The 15,765-nt window shown below is 35.1% G+C and overlaps 1 protein-coding gene across 1 annotated transcript in view; it reads right to left on the bottom strand.

Annotated features, from left to right (window-relative positions):
• The window catches only part of USH2A (usherin), a 763,885-nt gene extending 749,134 nt beyond the window's left edge, over positions 1–14,751 (bottom strand). The window contains exons 1-2 of the mRNA XM_063114845.1: positions 14,267–14,751; positions 10,890–11,055 (exon numbers count right to left, since the gene is read on the bottom strand). Coding sequence (XP_062970915.1) covers positions 10,890–11,055; positions 14,267–14,751 — 651 coding nt within the window. The remainder of the gene's footprint in view (positions 1–10,889; positions 11,056–14,266) is intronic.
• Positions 14,752–15,765: the final 1,014 nt, after the last annotated feature.

The following is a 15,765-nucleotide window of genomic DNA, read 5'->3' as shown; positions in this document are numbered from 1 at the left end:
ATTCTTCACAGGAATAGAAAAAACAATCCTAAAATTCATAAGGAACCATAAAATTGTCAAAGTAATCTTGAGCAAAAATTTAAAAAATAAAGCCGGAGACATCACACTACCTCACTTCAAAATATACTGCAAAGCTATAGTAACCAAAACAGCATGATACAGGCATAAAAACAGACACATGAGCCGATAGAACAGAATAGAGAACCCAGAAATAAATCTGCTTATTTATGCCAGCTGATCTTTGACAAAGACACCAAGAACATACATTGGGGAAAGGACAACCACTTCAATAAGTGGTGCTGGGAAAAGTGGATGGCCACATGTAGGAAAATAAAACTAGACCCCTATCTCTCACCATATACAGAAAGCAAATCAAAATAGATTAAAGATTTAAATGTAAGACCCCGAACCATGAAACTACTAGAAGAAAATATAGGGAAAATATTCCATAACGTTGGTCTGAGCAAAGACAAAGACCTCAAATGCACAAGCAACAAAAGCAAAAATATACAAATAGGATTACATCAAACTAAATGCTTCCTCATATCAAAAGATATCATCAACGGAGTGAAGAGACAACCTACAAAATGGGAGAAAATATTTGCAAACTATGCATCTGATAAGGGGTTAGTATCTGCTATGGATTGATGCCCTCAAAAACTTAGTCCCCACTGTGACAGCATAAAGAGGGTGGGAAATCCTATTATTTTAATTAAAAGGTGGGGCCTTGAAGAGGCAATAAATTTCATTTTCTTACAAATCACCAAGTTCTAGATATTTTGTTATAAACAACAGAAACAGACTAACACAATATCTGAGATATATAAAGAACTCAACTCAGTAAGGAAAAAAAAAAGTAATCTGATTAAAAATGGGGGAAAGATCTGAATCAACATTTCCAAAAAATTACATACAAAAGGCCAACAGGTATATGAAAAACTACTCAACATTACTAACCGTGAGGGAAATGCAAATTAAACCACAATGAGATATCATCTTGCTCCAGTTAGACTGGCTATTATCAAAAAGACAAAAAATAATAATGTTGGTGAGGACGTGGAAAAGGGGAACTCTTGTACACTGTTGGTGGTAATGTAAATTAGTACAGCCACTATGGAAAACAGTGTGGAGATGCCACAAAATACTAACAATAGAACTCCCATATGCTCCAGCATTCCCACTGCTGGGAATATATCCAAAGGAAACAACGTCAGTATGTTGAAGAGCTATCTGCACATCCGTGTTTACTGCAGCACTATTCACAGCAGCCAAGATATGGAATCAGCCTAAGTGTCCATCAACAGATGAATAGATAAAGAAAAGGTGGTGTATTTACATAATGGAATACTATTCCACCATTTAAAAAAAAAGAATGAAATCCTGTCATTTGCAGCAATATGGATGGAACTGGAGGTCATTAGGTTAAATGAAGTGAGCCAGGCACAAAAAGACAAATACCACATTATCTCAGTAGTGAAATCTAAAAAAGTTGATCTCATAGAAGAGCAGACTTGTGGTTGCCAGAGGCTGACATAGGGGGAAGGATAGGGCTGGATAGGAGGGAGGGCAGGATGGGTGGAGGTTGGTCGATGGGTGCAATGTTACAGGTGGATAGGAGAAATTTTCTCTAGTGTTCCAATACACAGAGGTGACTGTGGTTAACAACAATATATTGTATATTTCAAATTATCAAGAAGAGAGGATTTTGAAATTTCTACCAATTACATGTACTGAAATGTCACACCATACCAGTTATATATATACAATTATTATGTCAATATAATAAATTTTTTATTATGTTATGTTATGTTATGTTAAATGTTATGGCACAGATTATGGTGATGGTTTCATGGTAGATTAATCTTCAAACTAATCAAGTTGTATACATTCAACATATACAGTTTTTGTATGTCAATCATACCTCGATAAAGCAGTTTTAAAAAATATACAAAAAAGCACTATCTATGCTAGACCTCTCCAAGCTAGTGCTCCCTAGTTTTCAAAATTTCTGGGGTCTTGCATCTCTTTAATATTTGCAAAAGCCTCTTTCTACATACTTTAAGATGCTCTGTCTGAGATTGTTGCAGGTATTTTAGGAGATTAAATCATAATGGTCACCATTTGTCCTAATGTGTGCTCCCACAGAAGTAATCAAATTTGCAGCTCATTCTTATGATGGTCCTTTTCTATCTACCTCATATTCAATGAAAACATTGAGCCCAACCCCTTCCTATAAATTCCCTAAAGTTCCAACAACCCAAAATGGTTATGTGTAAAATTTTGGTCAAATAAATAGAGTAACAGAAGGGGATAATATTCCAGAAAATAACTTAAAATTACAAACTATATATCCATAATCTAGATTTTCTTGGTCACCTCTACCACAGTCCAACTGGCATGGGCTGACCCTCCTCCTCAGGTTCCTGGGCTTCCTGCTATGTTTCTAGGTTTTACCACAACCCTCCCACCCAAGTTACATGACTTCCATCTCTCCCTCCTCTTCTCCTTCCTTCCGTCCTCCCTTCCTTCCTTTTTTCTTTCTTCCTTTCCACCCTCTCTAGGTGGAAAACAATCGAACACTAAGCTTAAAATGATCCAATTATTTTCTCTACTTGTAGAATATAGTTTAATTTTTTGTAGAATTATTTGTTGTGATCTTTAGAAGGCAGAATGAAATTGCTATATCTAACATAAGAGATTATATAAAATTATGTATATAATTTATAAATATTAATTATTGCTCACTGCTCTTGTTAGATAATTGAAAAACTAGCTAATCTATTAAAGTCTTTCCATTTTTGGAAAAGTTTTTTTTATTTTTAAAAAATTTTAACTATTCTTTCTTTGGCTTCTATAGACATCTTAACTGGTGTCTTGAACAGGTATCCTTATTATGCATCCAGGACAATACAGCTGCATGAAAGTACTTTGGAACATTCTATTTTAGAGACAGAAATACCAAGGGAAACAGTATGAGAAAATAAAACTACTCAAGTCCATGTTTAAATAAAGTCATATTCCTCATTCCATTACCAAGTGATACATACCATAGACCGAATTCTGCCCTAGGTGATACGCACGCTGTTCTTTCTGACTTTAGTGGGAATTGTTCATGTATAACTGAAGGCATCAGTCAGCCCTTTGGGCACAAAAATGACTATCCACCAAAAAAGCAAAAATAATCTAAAGTCTTATTATATTTGGCTTTTAGGTGAAAATGACATAATATAAATGATAATTCCATTAGATAATATAGGTTTTGAGAACCATTATCATCAAATTTTAACCATTACCAATTTGATAGAATTACTATAGTGGCATGTTCAAGACTAGGGATTGTTGAAAAATAAATGAACATTGGAAAAAACTCTTCTTTTTATAACAATTTTCATTTTAGTAGTGTATGTAATAAATGTGCACTATAGTATTTATATATTTTTTCCTTTTAAATATTTTGTACTTTTTGTAGCTGTTGGCCGAGAATCAGCTATTTTCTCACAGAAAACAAATATTGCTAAATTTTTCAAATATTAATATTTAAGTTGAAATTTATGCATGGTTTGCTGTAGGCCTTGATTAGAAATATTTTTATAAAAAAGTTCTCACCGAATTTAAATTTTTGCTATAAAATATTAGACTGATAACATTCAGACTTGCAAAAGGTAAACACTGTAATGTGACATGTGATGATCTTTTTGGACACATTAGCTAAACATAACTCTTTTTTAGGGTATACATATAGATTATGCATATATTAATGGCTATACCATTTAATAACAATTATTAAATAGATTAAATTAAATCAAGAGTGAAAACAAAACTTCATAGATCTATATAAACTTCTAAGCTACTTTTTTCAAACCTTTTCATCTAACACATGACACACTTGTTTGTAGGTAACTCAGACTCCCCACTGTTACTGATACCTTTTGCCATTTTCCTCTCGCAGGCATTGTCCCGTTTCTCCTGTATAGACTTCCATCCCTTCTCTTCTTCTCCACTTATCAAAAACCTACCTGTCCTTCAAGAATAAACTCAGATCCCACCTTCTTTATGCACCTTCCCTGACACATCTGAATTGGAGTTGACCATTTCCTACTTTGAATTCTGGTTATTCTATATTGTTACACACTTTTTAATCCATCAAGGCAGGAGGGAAGAAAAAAACAATATTTGGGCCCCGCCTCAGACCAATGAAGACATAACAGGGTATGGACATCAGAATATGTTTCAAGTTTCTCAATAGTGCTAATGATTTCTGTAGTTGAGAACTACTGTCCTGAGCTGAAGTCTAGCTCGTTTGTGTTGTGAATCAAACTCTGATTCTCTATTGGTGTTTGTGTTTGAGCCCATGAAACCACTATCCGTGCAATTATGCAAGCCAAAAAGCTGGGATTCACCAACAACTCCTTTTCCCTTAAACTCCATATTCCTTCCATCAATAAGCCCTATAATTTTAATTTTTAAATTGCTCTCAGAGCTAACCACTTCTCTGCATATTTACTATTGCCATCGTAATCTGAGTTATACGTACATCTCACTTGGGCCACAGTAACACCCTAACAACTCTTTATTCCTGTCTTCAGGCAAACCGTTCTCCCTCACTGCAGCCCAAGTGGTCTTTGGGAAAAGATCATTTACTCGTGCTACACATTTTCCCTCCTTCCTCACACTCCCCCATCTCCCGTCCCTTACATAAAACATTTCATTAGAGTCCCATTTTTTAAATTTTAACATGTCCAATGATGTTCTTTAAAATATAGCCTATTCTGACCGTTCTGTCCTCATTTCATACCACGCTCCACTTTACCTACTGTATTCTCGCCACGCTGGCCTTTTAGTCTGTGATATGCAACATATTCCCTTTTATGAAAGGACATTTGCACTATGTGCTGTGTGCGTATGGAATGTTCTTCTCTACTGTCTTTGCCTAGTTGAATTCTATGCATTCTTCTGAATACATGTTGCCATCACGTCAATTGTGTCCCCCCAGAAGATACACTGAAGTCCTAACCCCCGCTGCCTGTCACAGTGATCTTACTTGGAAATAGTGTCTTTTGTGGATGTAATCCAATTAAGATTGTGTCCTCATGAGAAGAAACGAGGCAGATACATGAGGGGAGGAGACGGCCATGAGATGATGGAGGCAGAGGGTGGAGTGATGCGCCTGCAAGCTAAGGAGTGCTGAGGACCTCTGGCAGACACCAGAAGCTAGAAGAGGCAAGGAAGGATTCTTCACATAGGTTTCAGATGGTGTGTGACCCTGTCAACTCTGATTTCAGACTTTCTAACCTCCAGAACTGTGAGACAATACATTTTTGTTGTTTAAAGCCATCCAGTTTGTGATAATTTTTTTATAGCAGGCCTAGAAAACTAATACATGTATTTAATATAATTTCTTCAAAGACGTCTTCCTTGCTCTCAGTGATTTTATCAAATCATTCTTTATATTGATCCCATAGCATTTACCATAGCTATAATTTTGCTTTTATTGCTATAATTATTCGATTGTCTTTTCCTCCCAATAGACTGTAAGCTCTATCACAGCAGGGACTTACAGGCTATAAAGTTTATCAGAAATTATTTTCTTTACATGTTCAAATTTATGGTGTAATCTAAATAGGTCAGACTTGTGTTTGTCTCCAATTTGTAATAGGTATCCTAACATTTTGAGGAATTATGTAATTTTCCTAGGATTACACAATTTTTAACTAAAAGGCCAAGAATTAAAGCCTTGCCATCTAAATAAATATTGTTTTTAAAATCACATGCAAAAATGCAGAGAATAATTAATTTTGTTTTGGATGGTTTTACCTCTCTGCATAATCGAGTAGGAAAAATCCCCTTCATATTTCATCATAACAAGGGTTGGTTCTACATGGCATGGATCAGATGATCTGGACAGCTTAAGGGGTATATTCTTTCTTTAAGCCACTGTAGTTTATTGTGACTGCCGTAAAGCATAGAAATACTGAGCAAAATTTTATATAAAGTTAAATTCTGTTATACATTTAAATCACTTGTATCAATGAAGAATATACTTGCAAATTATATTGACATCAATTTTTTTGTAAATCATGTAAATATGTGAAGCATTACAAATATTTACATTATAAATATGTACCAATTATGTGCACACATGAACAAAAATTACATTTATATTACAAATAGGTCTTTTTAGTTCTTGTGGGATTTTTTCGTGTGCTTTTTTTTCTTTTTTGGTTTGTAGAAATCTAAAAACTAATTATTCTTTAGATCTTTACAGTGACCTAGTTTCATGGCAATTTCTTATTTTCAGTTTAAGGTCAGAGAAACTTGAAACTGTAAATTTAGGCAGGCAATTTAAATTTTCTAAGGCTCATTTTTCTCATCGGTATAATGGGGATAATATAAGTCAATGCTATAGGATAATTATTTGCATTTGAAAAATATGGAAAATGTTGAATATAGGACACATAAATCAGTGATCAATAAGGGCAGCTATTATTATAAATTTTAACTGATTATTCTGAAAAACATTAAATGTTATTGATTTAACTTAGTTTTGAATAATTCAAAACTATGCATCTAAATTGTATAATTAATGCTCAGCTGGCTAGATATAAAGAGAAGACTTTGCACAAATAAACACACACATGCATGCATACTTATATGCACACACACATATAGAATTATAGTTAAAAACAATGAAAGTTATTACTTTAACAATATGGATTAAAATTCCCTTGGAGTGGGACTGGGATGCGGTGGACTTCTTATGGGAATCCCAAGACAGAGAGCTTACTGAGCGGAATGAGCAGGCTTCCAAAAGTTGGCATGGATGTTTATGTTCCCTCAATCAATAAGGATATGGAAGTATGTTTATATAGCGTGCACATGGGCATATACTCCAGAGATTAATTGAGACTTGGTTTATCAATTCTAACAAACGTTGGTTAAATTGCATTTTCTTTTTCTCCAAAACTATCAATAGTTTTTCTGTTTCAGATTGAATACATAAATCAAAAGAACATACTTCGTGAACAAACTATGATTATGAAACTCCTATCCTTCATCTATTGATTCTTAAAACTTTATTTACCCATGCATTTTTCCCTTCGTTGTATCAGATTAGAACTGCTCTTTTTCACACCAATGTAGTTAGAATCATCTGTTACTCTCGCATAGTCAATATATCAAGGAGCCTTCGAAATGGCATAGAAAATGTGAACAACCTCACTGCTAAATTATTCCTTGGTTCCACAGTTGTAGTGTTTCATCAGATTCAAATTATAGTAATTGTTTTACTGCAATTTGCATATTTACAAATAGGTGGCTACATTGATGATTCTTTGCTGCTATTTCTCCTATAAGATGTGTGGAACTGCTTAAGGGCAGAGAGTATTTTCCTAGGAACTTCTGAGGTTTTAATTTTAAATGATATACAACTAAATGCATATACTTCCAAGTCGTTTTACATGCCAGTCCATAACAAATGCTGAAGTGAAATTATTTTAAGTATTCCAAAACTTAAAAGAAATTACCAAAACAGATATCTTCCAATAACTACAGCATGTGCTGATTCAATATAAAAACCAAGCGTAGACAAATCTGCTAATATTATCAGTGTTCCTCCTTTGATAGTAAAAAGAATGAATTGATTTTTCCCAGTTTTACTATTAAAAATATGGCATAATGAATTTCATAACAAAATTGATATGATTTGAAATAGCCAATATATTAAACCCCAAAGTGAAATTTAAATTGGTGATCATGTTCAGATTCAAGTCCCTAAATGAGTATGAATTTAAAAATTAATTATTTTTCAATAGGCTAAGCTTCAAAATACTAGTTTTGGAATAAAAGCTATTAGATCCATTATATAACAATATTGAGCATCTTTTGTTTAGGAAATTAGATCTCTGATATTTAGTGTGTCTCGCTGTTCCTGGCATCTTTTTACCCAGGAATTTAATTATTTAAAACTATTTTCTTTCTCTGATTTTGGGAAATTACAATTGAGATTTTACTGATAAGATGCTGATTCTAAGTGAACTGTCTGAGGTAAGGTGTAAGGTTAGATCTGTTCATTAATTGTATATCACAAGCCTTTATAAGTTAAATTCTGATTTCTGAGCCATTCCATTAATAAAGGTGGATATATTATTTTTACACACACAAACACAAATAATATAAATTCATCGATTTGTGGCCATAGTGGAGGATGGATGAAAATCAGCATATATATTAAGTACAGAATTGCAGTTCCAAACTTAACTAGGCCAAATTAAACCAAATTATTAATTGTGAGTTCTATCCTATGCCTAATATGATGGGAATCCCTAATCCCAACATCAGAGTTTGGATGCATTACATCGTAATGCAATGGTGAATACATTACATGTTGTAATGTAAGAGTAACAAGCTGCATTTGTCTATATCCAGGCCACAGAATCTACCTAAAATGTTTCTTTGTGTAAATATCACACAGCATGGGAAAGCAGGGAAAAGCACAGCTTGATCGTCAGTTAATAGAGTTGGTTGTCACTTATTATCTAGATAACCCTACCCAGCTCAACCACTTTCCATACTTTCATTAATCATGCCTCACTCCACACTCTGCTCACTCTTTTATGTAGAATTCAAGGGAGCTCAATTTTATTCATCTAGTCCAATCCTCTCATTACATAAATGGGGAAACTGAGTCAAGCAACTTTCTTAAAACTTACAGAGTAGTATTACCTGAATCCGACTTCCCATCTCCTGATCTGTTGTCTTTCCCACTACTTAAAACAACTTTTAAAGAATGAGCACATTCCTTATTAAACATCTATAATATGGATTTTTATGAATATCTTAACTATATTCAGACTGGTGCCCAATTTAAAGAAACCGTATGTAGATTTCCAATTTAGAGTAAGTAATTACCCCTTCATTTTTATTTGAATGAATCCAGATTCACATAATGCTGGGTACCCCTAAAACATTTAATAAGTGCTAGATGAATAAATGACTGATCTGAATGACTTTTGTAATGTTTTATGACTGCATAGTTCTGTAGTTTTAATATAAAATGCAGAATAGTTTAAAACCTTATACAAAAATAAATAAATAAAAGTGTACAAATTGGAAAGGACAAGTTTTCTCTTGATAGTCAAACAGTTATGAAATAAAGCAGTCTCATTAAATCATAAGTACTTTAACCTTTTCTTAAAAGAAGGGAAAGATTTAAAGATTTATAAAGAAATTTTGCCTAAACTAGGAAATGACTCATATTTGACATGTATTGAAATGATAATGCTGATTTCAACAGGCACTCTAAGAGCATTTTGTTCCCAGGAGAGTAATTCAGTCATGGTTACCTCTTTGCATTTAGATTTTAAACTTTCTCTGTAAAGCTTTAAATGTACTACTACCTGCCAAAACCCAGAACAGTTTCGCAGATAAGGCAAAATAAAGGCAAGTAAATACATATAAATATATATATATTTTTATCATTGTTGATACAAAAATATGCAATGTATCTATTTGGCATCTTTTGCAGATTGTGTTCCTTTAGCAGTTTCTGTTCCCACATTTTAAACATTAAAACCCAATTCTTTTGCACTGGTCAGTGGGTGGAATAGACAACTTCAAGATATAGGTCAAATGGTTCTCCTATCTGTTAACTACTAGACAAACCAGAGGTTAAGCGTTCAGAGACTGAACCCATCATGTAGTATAGACAGGGCATGATATCAAATATGACCTACCCCCTTTGAATTTCCTTTCAACCCTAGTGGCATGGAAACCCTTCTCCCTGCCAACTGCATTTGCTAAGCTCATATCCTAACTAAAAACTCTGAGTAGATATGGTATAACATGTTGATTGAATATTACTTCATCAATGCTTTCCTAAAACCAACCATGGTTAGCTTTCTGCATTTATATGTTACATTCACTTCCTACGGTTTTTAATGTACTGCTGTATCAATACACGACAGAATTTCATAGTCATATTCAGGCAAAAAATAGGTACAAAGTGTATTTAAATCGTCAAGAATGACACCTATGCTGAAAAAATACTTTAAAGCCAAATAACAACTCTCAAGACCTTCTGATGAAATCCAGTCACTGCCTGCTTCCAGGAGGAAAAAAATGTGAGAAATCAGATAATTTTCATAAATTAATGAAGGTGCAAGTGTCCTCTACTGAAAATGGGTCTCACGTGGACCATTGGGCATATACTGGGAACTGTGGTATATAACACCTCTGGTATAAAAAGCAAGGGACAATTTTGGCTGCATTGGGCCACTCCAGTGCCCTGAAGAAACAAAAGGAAAAACTGCCTCTATTCCAGACATCTCACAGCTATTTCAGCCTTTAGCAGCTTCTAAGGCTCATACAAACTCTGGTTGACAAGTAAAGCTAACAATATAACACCTTCTGAGTGCCTCAAGTATAAAGTTCATTAGTTCTAAGGTCACCATCTTAATTCAACAGCCAAATTGTATTCTCATCATCAGAAGTTATCTGACAGAGACAGCTGTAAAAATCAGGCAGGGGTTATAATACTGCCCTAACTAGTGAAATTAACTAGACACCAAAAGAGCCCTTACACATTTAAAAAAATAAAATATAATATGCTAACCAAATAAAACAAAAATTTTCTGAGGATATTATTATTATGAATAGTACTGTCCTTATGCTCCTGTGGAAATTTTTATTGCAAATTTGAGGGGGAAAAAGCTAGTTTATCAAGAGATACATCCTTAGGTAATTTAAATATTTTTCTTCCTTAGTTGTCATTTACAAATACCTAAAATCTAAAAGATGCTGCTTCAGATTTTGTGGGTCGATGCCATTTAAGGAGAGAAAGGAAGATAGACCTTGTGTTTAACCAAATGTTAAATATTTTTTATTTTACTCACCTGCACACTAAGATGAATCCATTTCTTCACAAGAATTCTCCCCAGCGTCATTACTTTTATTGCAGGCTGCAAACCATTTACTGTGCGATAATAAAACATGGTCTCTTTCTCTGATATTGTAAGTTTCAACACAATCTGCCCATCCACCGTCTTTTCTATAACACACCTTGGGAAGCAACCAGAAAAGAGAGAAAAGGTCAGCATCTGACCAAAAGGACATGCTAAGGCATTGTGTGCAGTTACAGTGGCGTTAAAACGACCCCAAACTCCATCCAAAATGGTGCGCTATGAATATGTGCCTGAATGTCATTATGTTCAAACAAGTTTTATTCCAATGAAGAAGCCCTTTTAATAAAAAATAAAATTCTTATTTGCACTATATTTCTCAGAGCCTCAACACCCTTCATTAGAGATTCATGATGGAAACTACAGTGGTTGAATCATTCTGCAAAACTAACATTTAGCCTATTGGCTCATTAGTTCCTCTGCCATTTCTTTTATAGGAAGTGGTACAAAACACTACATCCCACTTGGGTATTGAGTCACCAGTGCAAATCTTTCTTTTCCATTATTATTTTTTTAAACGTAAAGAGAATTTAGCATCCATGGAAGGCTCTAAATAACTAGCCCTGAAGTCAGAACTGCTCTATTTAATTTTCATGATGAAATGGAGAATGGACGGCTATCGTCTCTACTTACCCCATCAACTGGCCAGAAGCCAAAGCCAACATCTGTAAGATGACTGGCTGCCCCTCCATGACTATACAGCCCAACTGTGCCACTGAGATAATGTTAATGATCTTGGGTGAAAGGTCATTCAATCTTCTAAGAACACAGTAAAATAATATTTTGATAAAAATAGAAGAACTTTTAGAAAATTTATAGGTCTTGTGTCAGGCCAGTTATCAATTTTTTTTTAATCATTTCTATTTTTACCACAGTGGCAGACCTTTCAGACCCGGGGTCTCTTTCCTCACTTGGTTGCCTCCTACTCAGCTCAGGCATCTCCATGATTATGCCTGACCCAAACCTTCTCCTTGTTCAAGATGGGTTAAGGGATCTCCCTTTGTGCTCACTTAACACACTCTGCTGCTTAGGGAATAGCACCAGTCCACCTGTCTTCTCCATCAGATTAAGTGTATTCTAAGGATAGAAACATACCTGGCATATAGCTGGCAGACCCTCAAAAAATGAGTTAGTGATTAACTTCAGTAGGAAACAGCAAAGAGGCAAAGGCAAAATTGGGCCAACCAAGAATTACTGCTACAGATGTTTTAAAACTTTCCATAGAGGGCACGTTTTTCACAATTTTTTCTCACTTCCATCCATTTTTTTCCCTGAGTTGAGGGAGATTTGAGAGATAAGAATCAGATTGGAGATGACTAACAGTCATTCTTTCATTGTCACTACGCTACTATATTTTGTACATATATTTAGCCATAGTTATTAGTGCAAGCATATTTTTAATTTAGGCACATAGGCTTAGTTGGCATAACGTTTTATATAAAGCAGAAATAAAGGTTTTATATAAATCCTTGTGCAAATTCTTTTTTTAACCCTTCAATAGTTGATATTTTTAATTTACTGGGATGAAAGAATTTCTCTTTATCCCCTGCCTCCAGATTTAAACAATCTAAGAAAAGTTTGCCTCTATTCATTTTTCTTGAGTTTAAATCTACAAGTGAGAATTTGACCATTACTCAAGAATGTATTTACCAAATGCAGACTTATTTCTCCAAGCTTACTGAAAATACATTTCTTAATATGTTATTGATTATCTTCCTTGCTATTTTGTTTGCTTGTAAACATGCTAGCTTTGGTAGATAATAAATGTGAGAGGAAGGCAGGTAGCAAAATATTTAGGAACTGGATTTATTCTGCTCCTGAATAAACAATAATTGGATAATCCATGTTTTGTTTGTTTTACTTATCTAGTGCAAACACCCTGAAATTCCCCAATTCCCGTTGGTATTTTAATTTTGAGAATGGAAATGACCTTGATACAAGGAACTCTCAAAACCATAAACGATTTGCTCCCACCTCTATAAATACTACTCTCCTTTATACAAAATGATGCCAATAAAAGATGAATTTGGTAGATATGTCCCTATAAGCTTGGAAAAATATTTTATCCTAGCCCCATTTGTAAAGAGACCACTTTATGACTCTTTGGATACTAGTTACATAAAGTGAGTAGCCTGGATTTACTGGAATTTCAAACAGTAAGAAAACAAGGTTTTTAGAGGAGATACAGAAATAGGGATAATGGTTTGTGATTAATTTCTACTCCAAATTTAGACAGCATGAAATATGCCAGTTTTCACTTGGCATATTGAAACTAAGTACCAAACACATTTAAGCAATGTTTGCTTATGAGATTGTAAGACTTTGCTGGTTTGTTTCACAAGTTTTTAGATATTCAGCCAACACTCTCACACAAAGAAAATGTCACAAGGGGAGGACCAAAAGCCCTACAGGAAGACAAAAGATAAGCACAAAAAAAAAAAAAAAAGCCTCAAAACTGTCCTACTTATTAAAAATTTCTATATTGGTTCTCAATATTTAAGGGAAACACCTTAAATATCATTCTTGAGAAAAGATTACACAGTAAAAAATAGGTGATTAAATAAACCGACAAAAAATGATAGTAAAGAAACCCTGCTCCAAACTCATTGGAGGCATTTCTGCTGGAATCAACAGCATAAAAACTCCTGAGAATCTCTCATGCTTACCTACATATTTCCTAACTAATTGGAAGATGAAAAGACCACAGGGTAAAGGGCCAAGAGCAAAAACCTTTCCAAAGATGGAGTGTTATTCATATATTCAATTCATATTATTGAACTTCTTCCGTGAGTCAAACAAACATCTTTTCTTGGGGAAATAAGGATGAATAATGCACTGTCCTAAGCCCTCAGAGCTATCTGCCTAACGAAAATGTCATACCCTGGTTGGGACAAGTTGTTTATATAAACCTAGACCAAGACTTTGAAAATATCAATTTGTATTATAGTCCCCATGCCTTAAAACTCACACTGAGCTTGGTTTAGCCTCTGAAGACTAAGACCAAAAGTTTAGCTAACCTACTAGGAAATAATCGATTCAGGTGTAAACATGTCTACGTGCAGTGAAACTATTTTAATGCACTCTTTTTTTTCATGGCCCATTTCATCCATAGGAAAAAAAAAAATAAAGTTTAGAAAAAGGTATTGGATTGTAAACTTGGCTAGGAAAGATGAATGTAGGAGTCGGTCCTCAATCACGTGAATTCTGTAGTGTCAGCCTTCATTTCTAGTTTGGAATTCAGGTTGCGGTCATCTTCACTACTATGGCTTTTTCAGGGGCTTAGGAAAGCTTATACCCACACCACTACTTACATTACACCTTCTCGCTCAGGTTTCAACCACACAGCTAAAGTAAATGATGCCGCCAGCCTTGGAGAAGGAGGAGAAAAAAAGCAATTCTTGTGATTTCCAAAAATGAAACTTGTAGCATTGCTATGGGAGTTAGGATACAGATCACTCTTGTCTGCTGTGATGCAGCTCCTGAGGCCTGCTGAGAAAAGGCCAGTGTAGGTAGGGGTTGAAGACCTATATGGGCAGTCCTGAATGCAAAACCGCTGGGTACAGAACTGAAGACTTGCAGCAGCAGCAGAGCTATGACAAAAAGTGCTTCGGTCTGGGAGTCCACACACTGCTTGGGTTGGCACAATAGAAACCTTCTTGAAAGCTCCCACATTCTCCAGCCTTGGGAAAAGACCCCGTGAGTCAGCCAATGATATAGAAGCAAAATAGGCAAAGATCAATATTTCCATGACCTGAAACAAGAGGCCGAAGCCCAATGAAAAAGCCAGGCAATTCATGTTTACAAAAAAGCATTCTCCTCCTGATAAAGCATTCCTAAATAAATAATCAGGGCCACGCCACCTGCCAGAAGCACTTTAAAGCAGGGTACTTTAAGTAACATTTGAGATCCTCCATTTCCGGGAAGCTGCAGACACGTTTTCACACCGAGGTAATACCAAAGATGTTCTTGGCAATGGCGAAGACATGAGCAGCAGCTGGCATCTGAGAATTAAAAACAGTGTCAAAGGAAAGCTGCTGTGTCTTTAAAACCGAAGTTCTTCCTAAGCATGAGACCAAGCCCCTGACAAGAAACATATTAAACTTCTCAAAAAATTTTGAAGTATATTGTTTACGGTAAAATACTCATTCTTTGGTAAATACCTTGATTTTATGGTGCAAACCAAGCACTTTAACAGTCCACAGGACTAGTTATATATATGTATGTATGTGTGTGTGTGTATATAATAATTAAAAATATATTTCACTATATAGCAATTTTAGGCTGTTACTCCACCCCAGGGAATTAGCACTATATAGTCTACTTAGCAAGGTAAAGAATTGTATAGATTTTCTTTACACATACACCGTATGCTGCATCCCAGAGCTGACTTGCAGATGCCTGAAATAAAGCTGGCGAAGCACTTCAGGCCTCTCCCCTTATCCCAGCATGTGCAGCAACTTTAAGCTCACAGCAAAGCTGATTAGAAACCCAACACCATCTGTCTGTCCTCTGCCTTAATATTTAGCAAAACGTTTGTGTTAGTGTTTCTTCATATGGCTACACATCCGTAGGTTAAATATGAACCCCTAATACTGTGTAAGTAATTGTATTGATAAATAAGCTGAGCTACCATTTCTTTATTGCATTTCAACCAGTCCCCTCAGTGTGACAAATGGCTCTTCAACAGGACCATTGTCCCTCGTTGCCTGGCAACGCTGTGGTAACCCCCAGTTACTCTTAGCAAATAGGCTGCAGCCGCAGCAATGCTGGAAGGAAGATTTAGGTGCCCAGGTAAAGTTCTCTGCACAGC

Source organism: Cynocephalus volans, chromosome 11 (assembly GCF_027409185.1).
Source record: "Cynocephalus volans isolate mCynVol1 chromosome 11, mCynVol1.pri, whole genome shotgun sequence".
Taxonomy (NCBI): Eukaryota; Metazoa; Chordata; class Mammalia; order Dermoptera; family Cynocephalidae; genus Cynocephalus; species Cynocephalus volans.
This window is presented reverse-complemented; position numbering and strand designations above follow the sequence as displayed.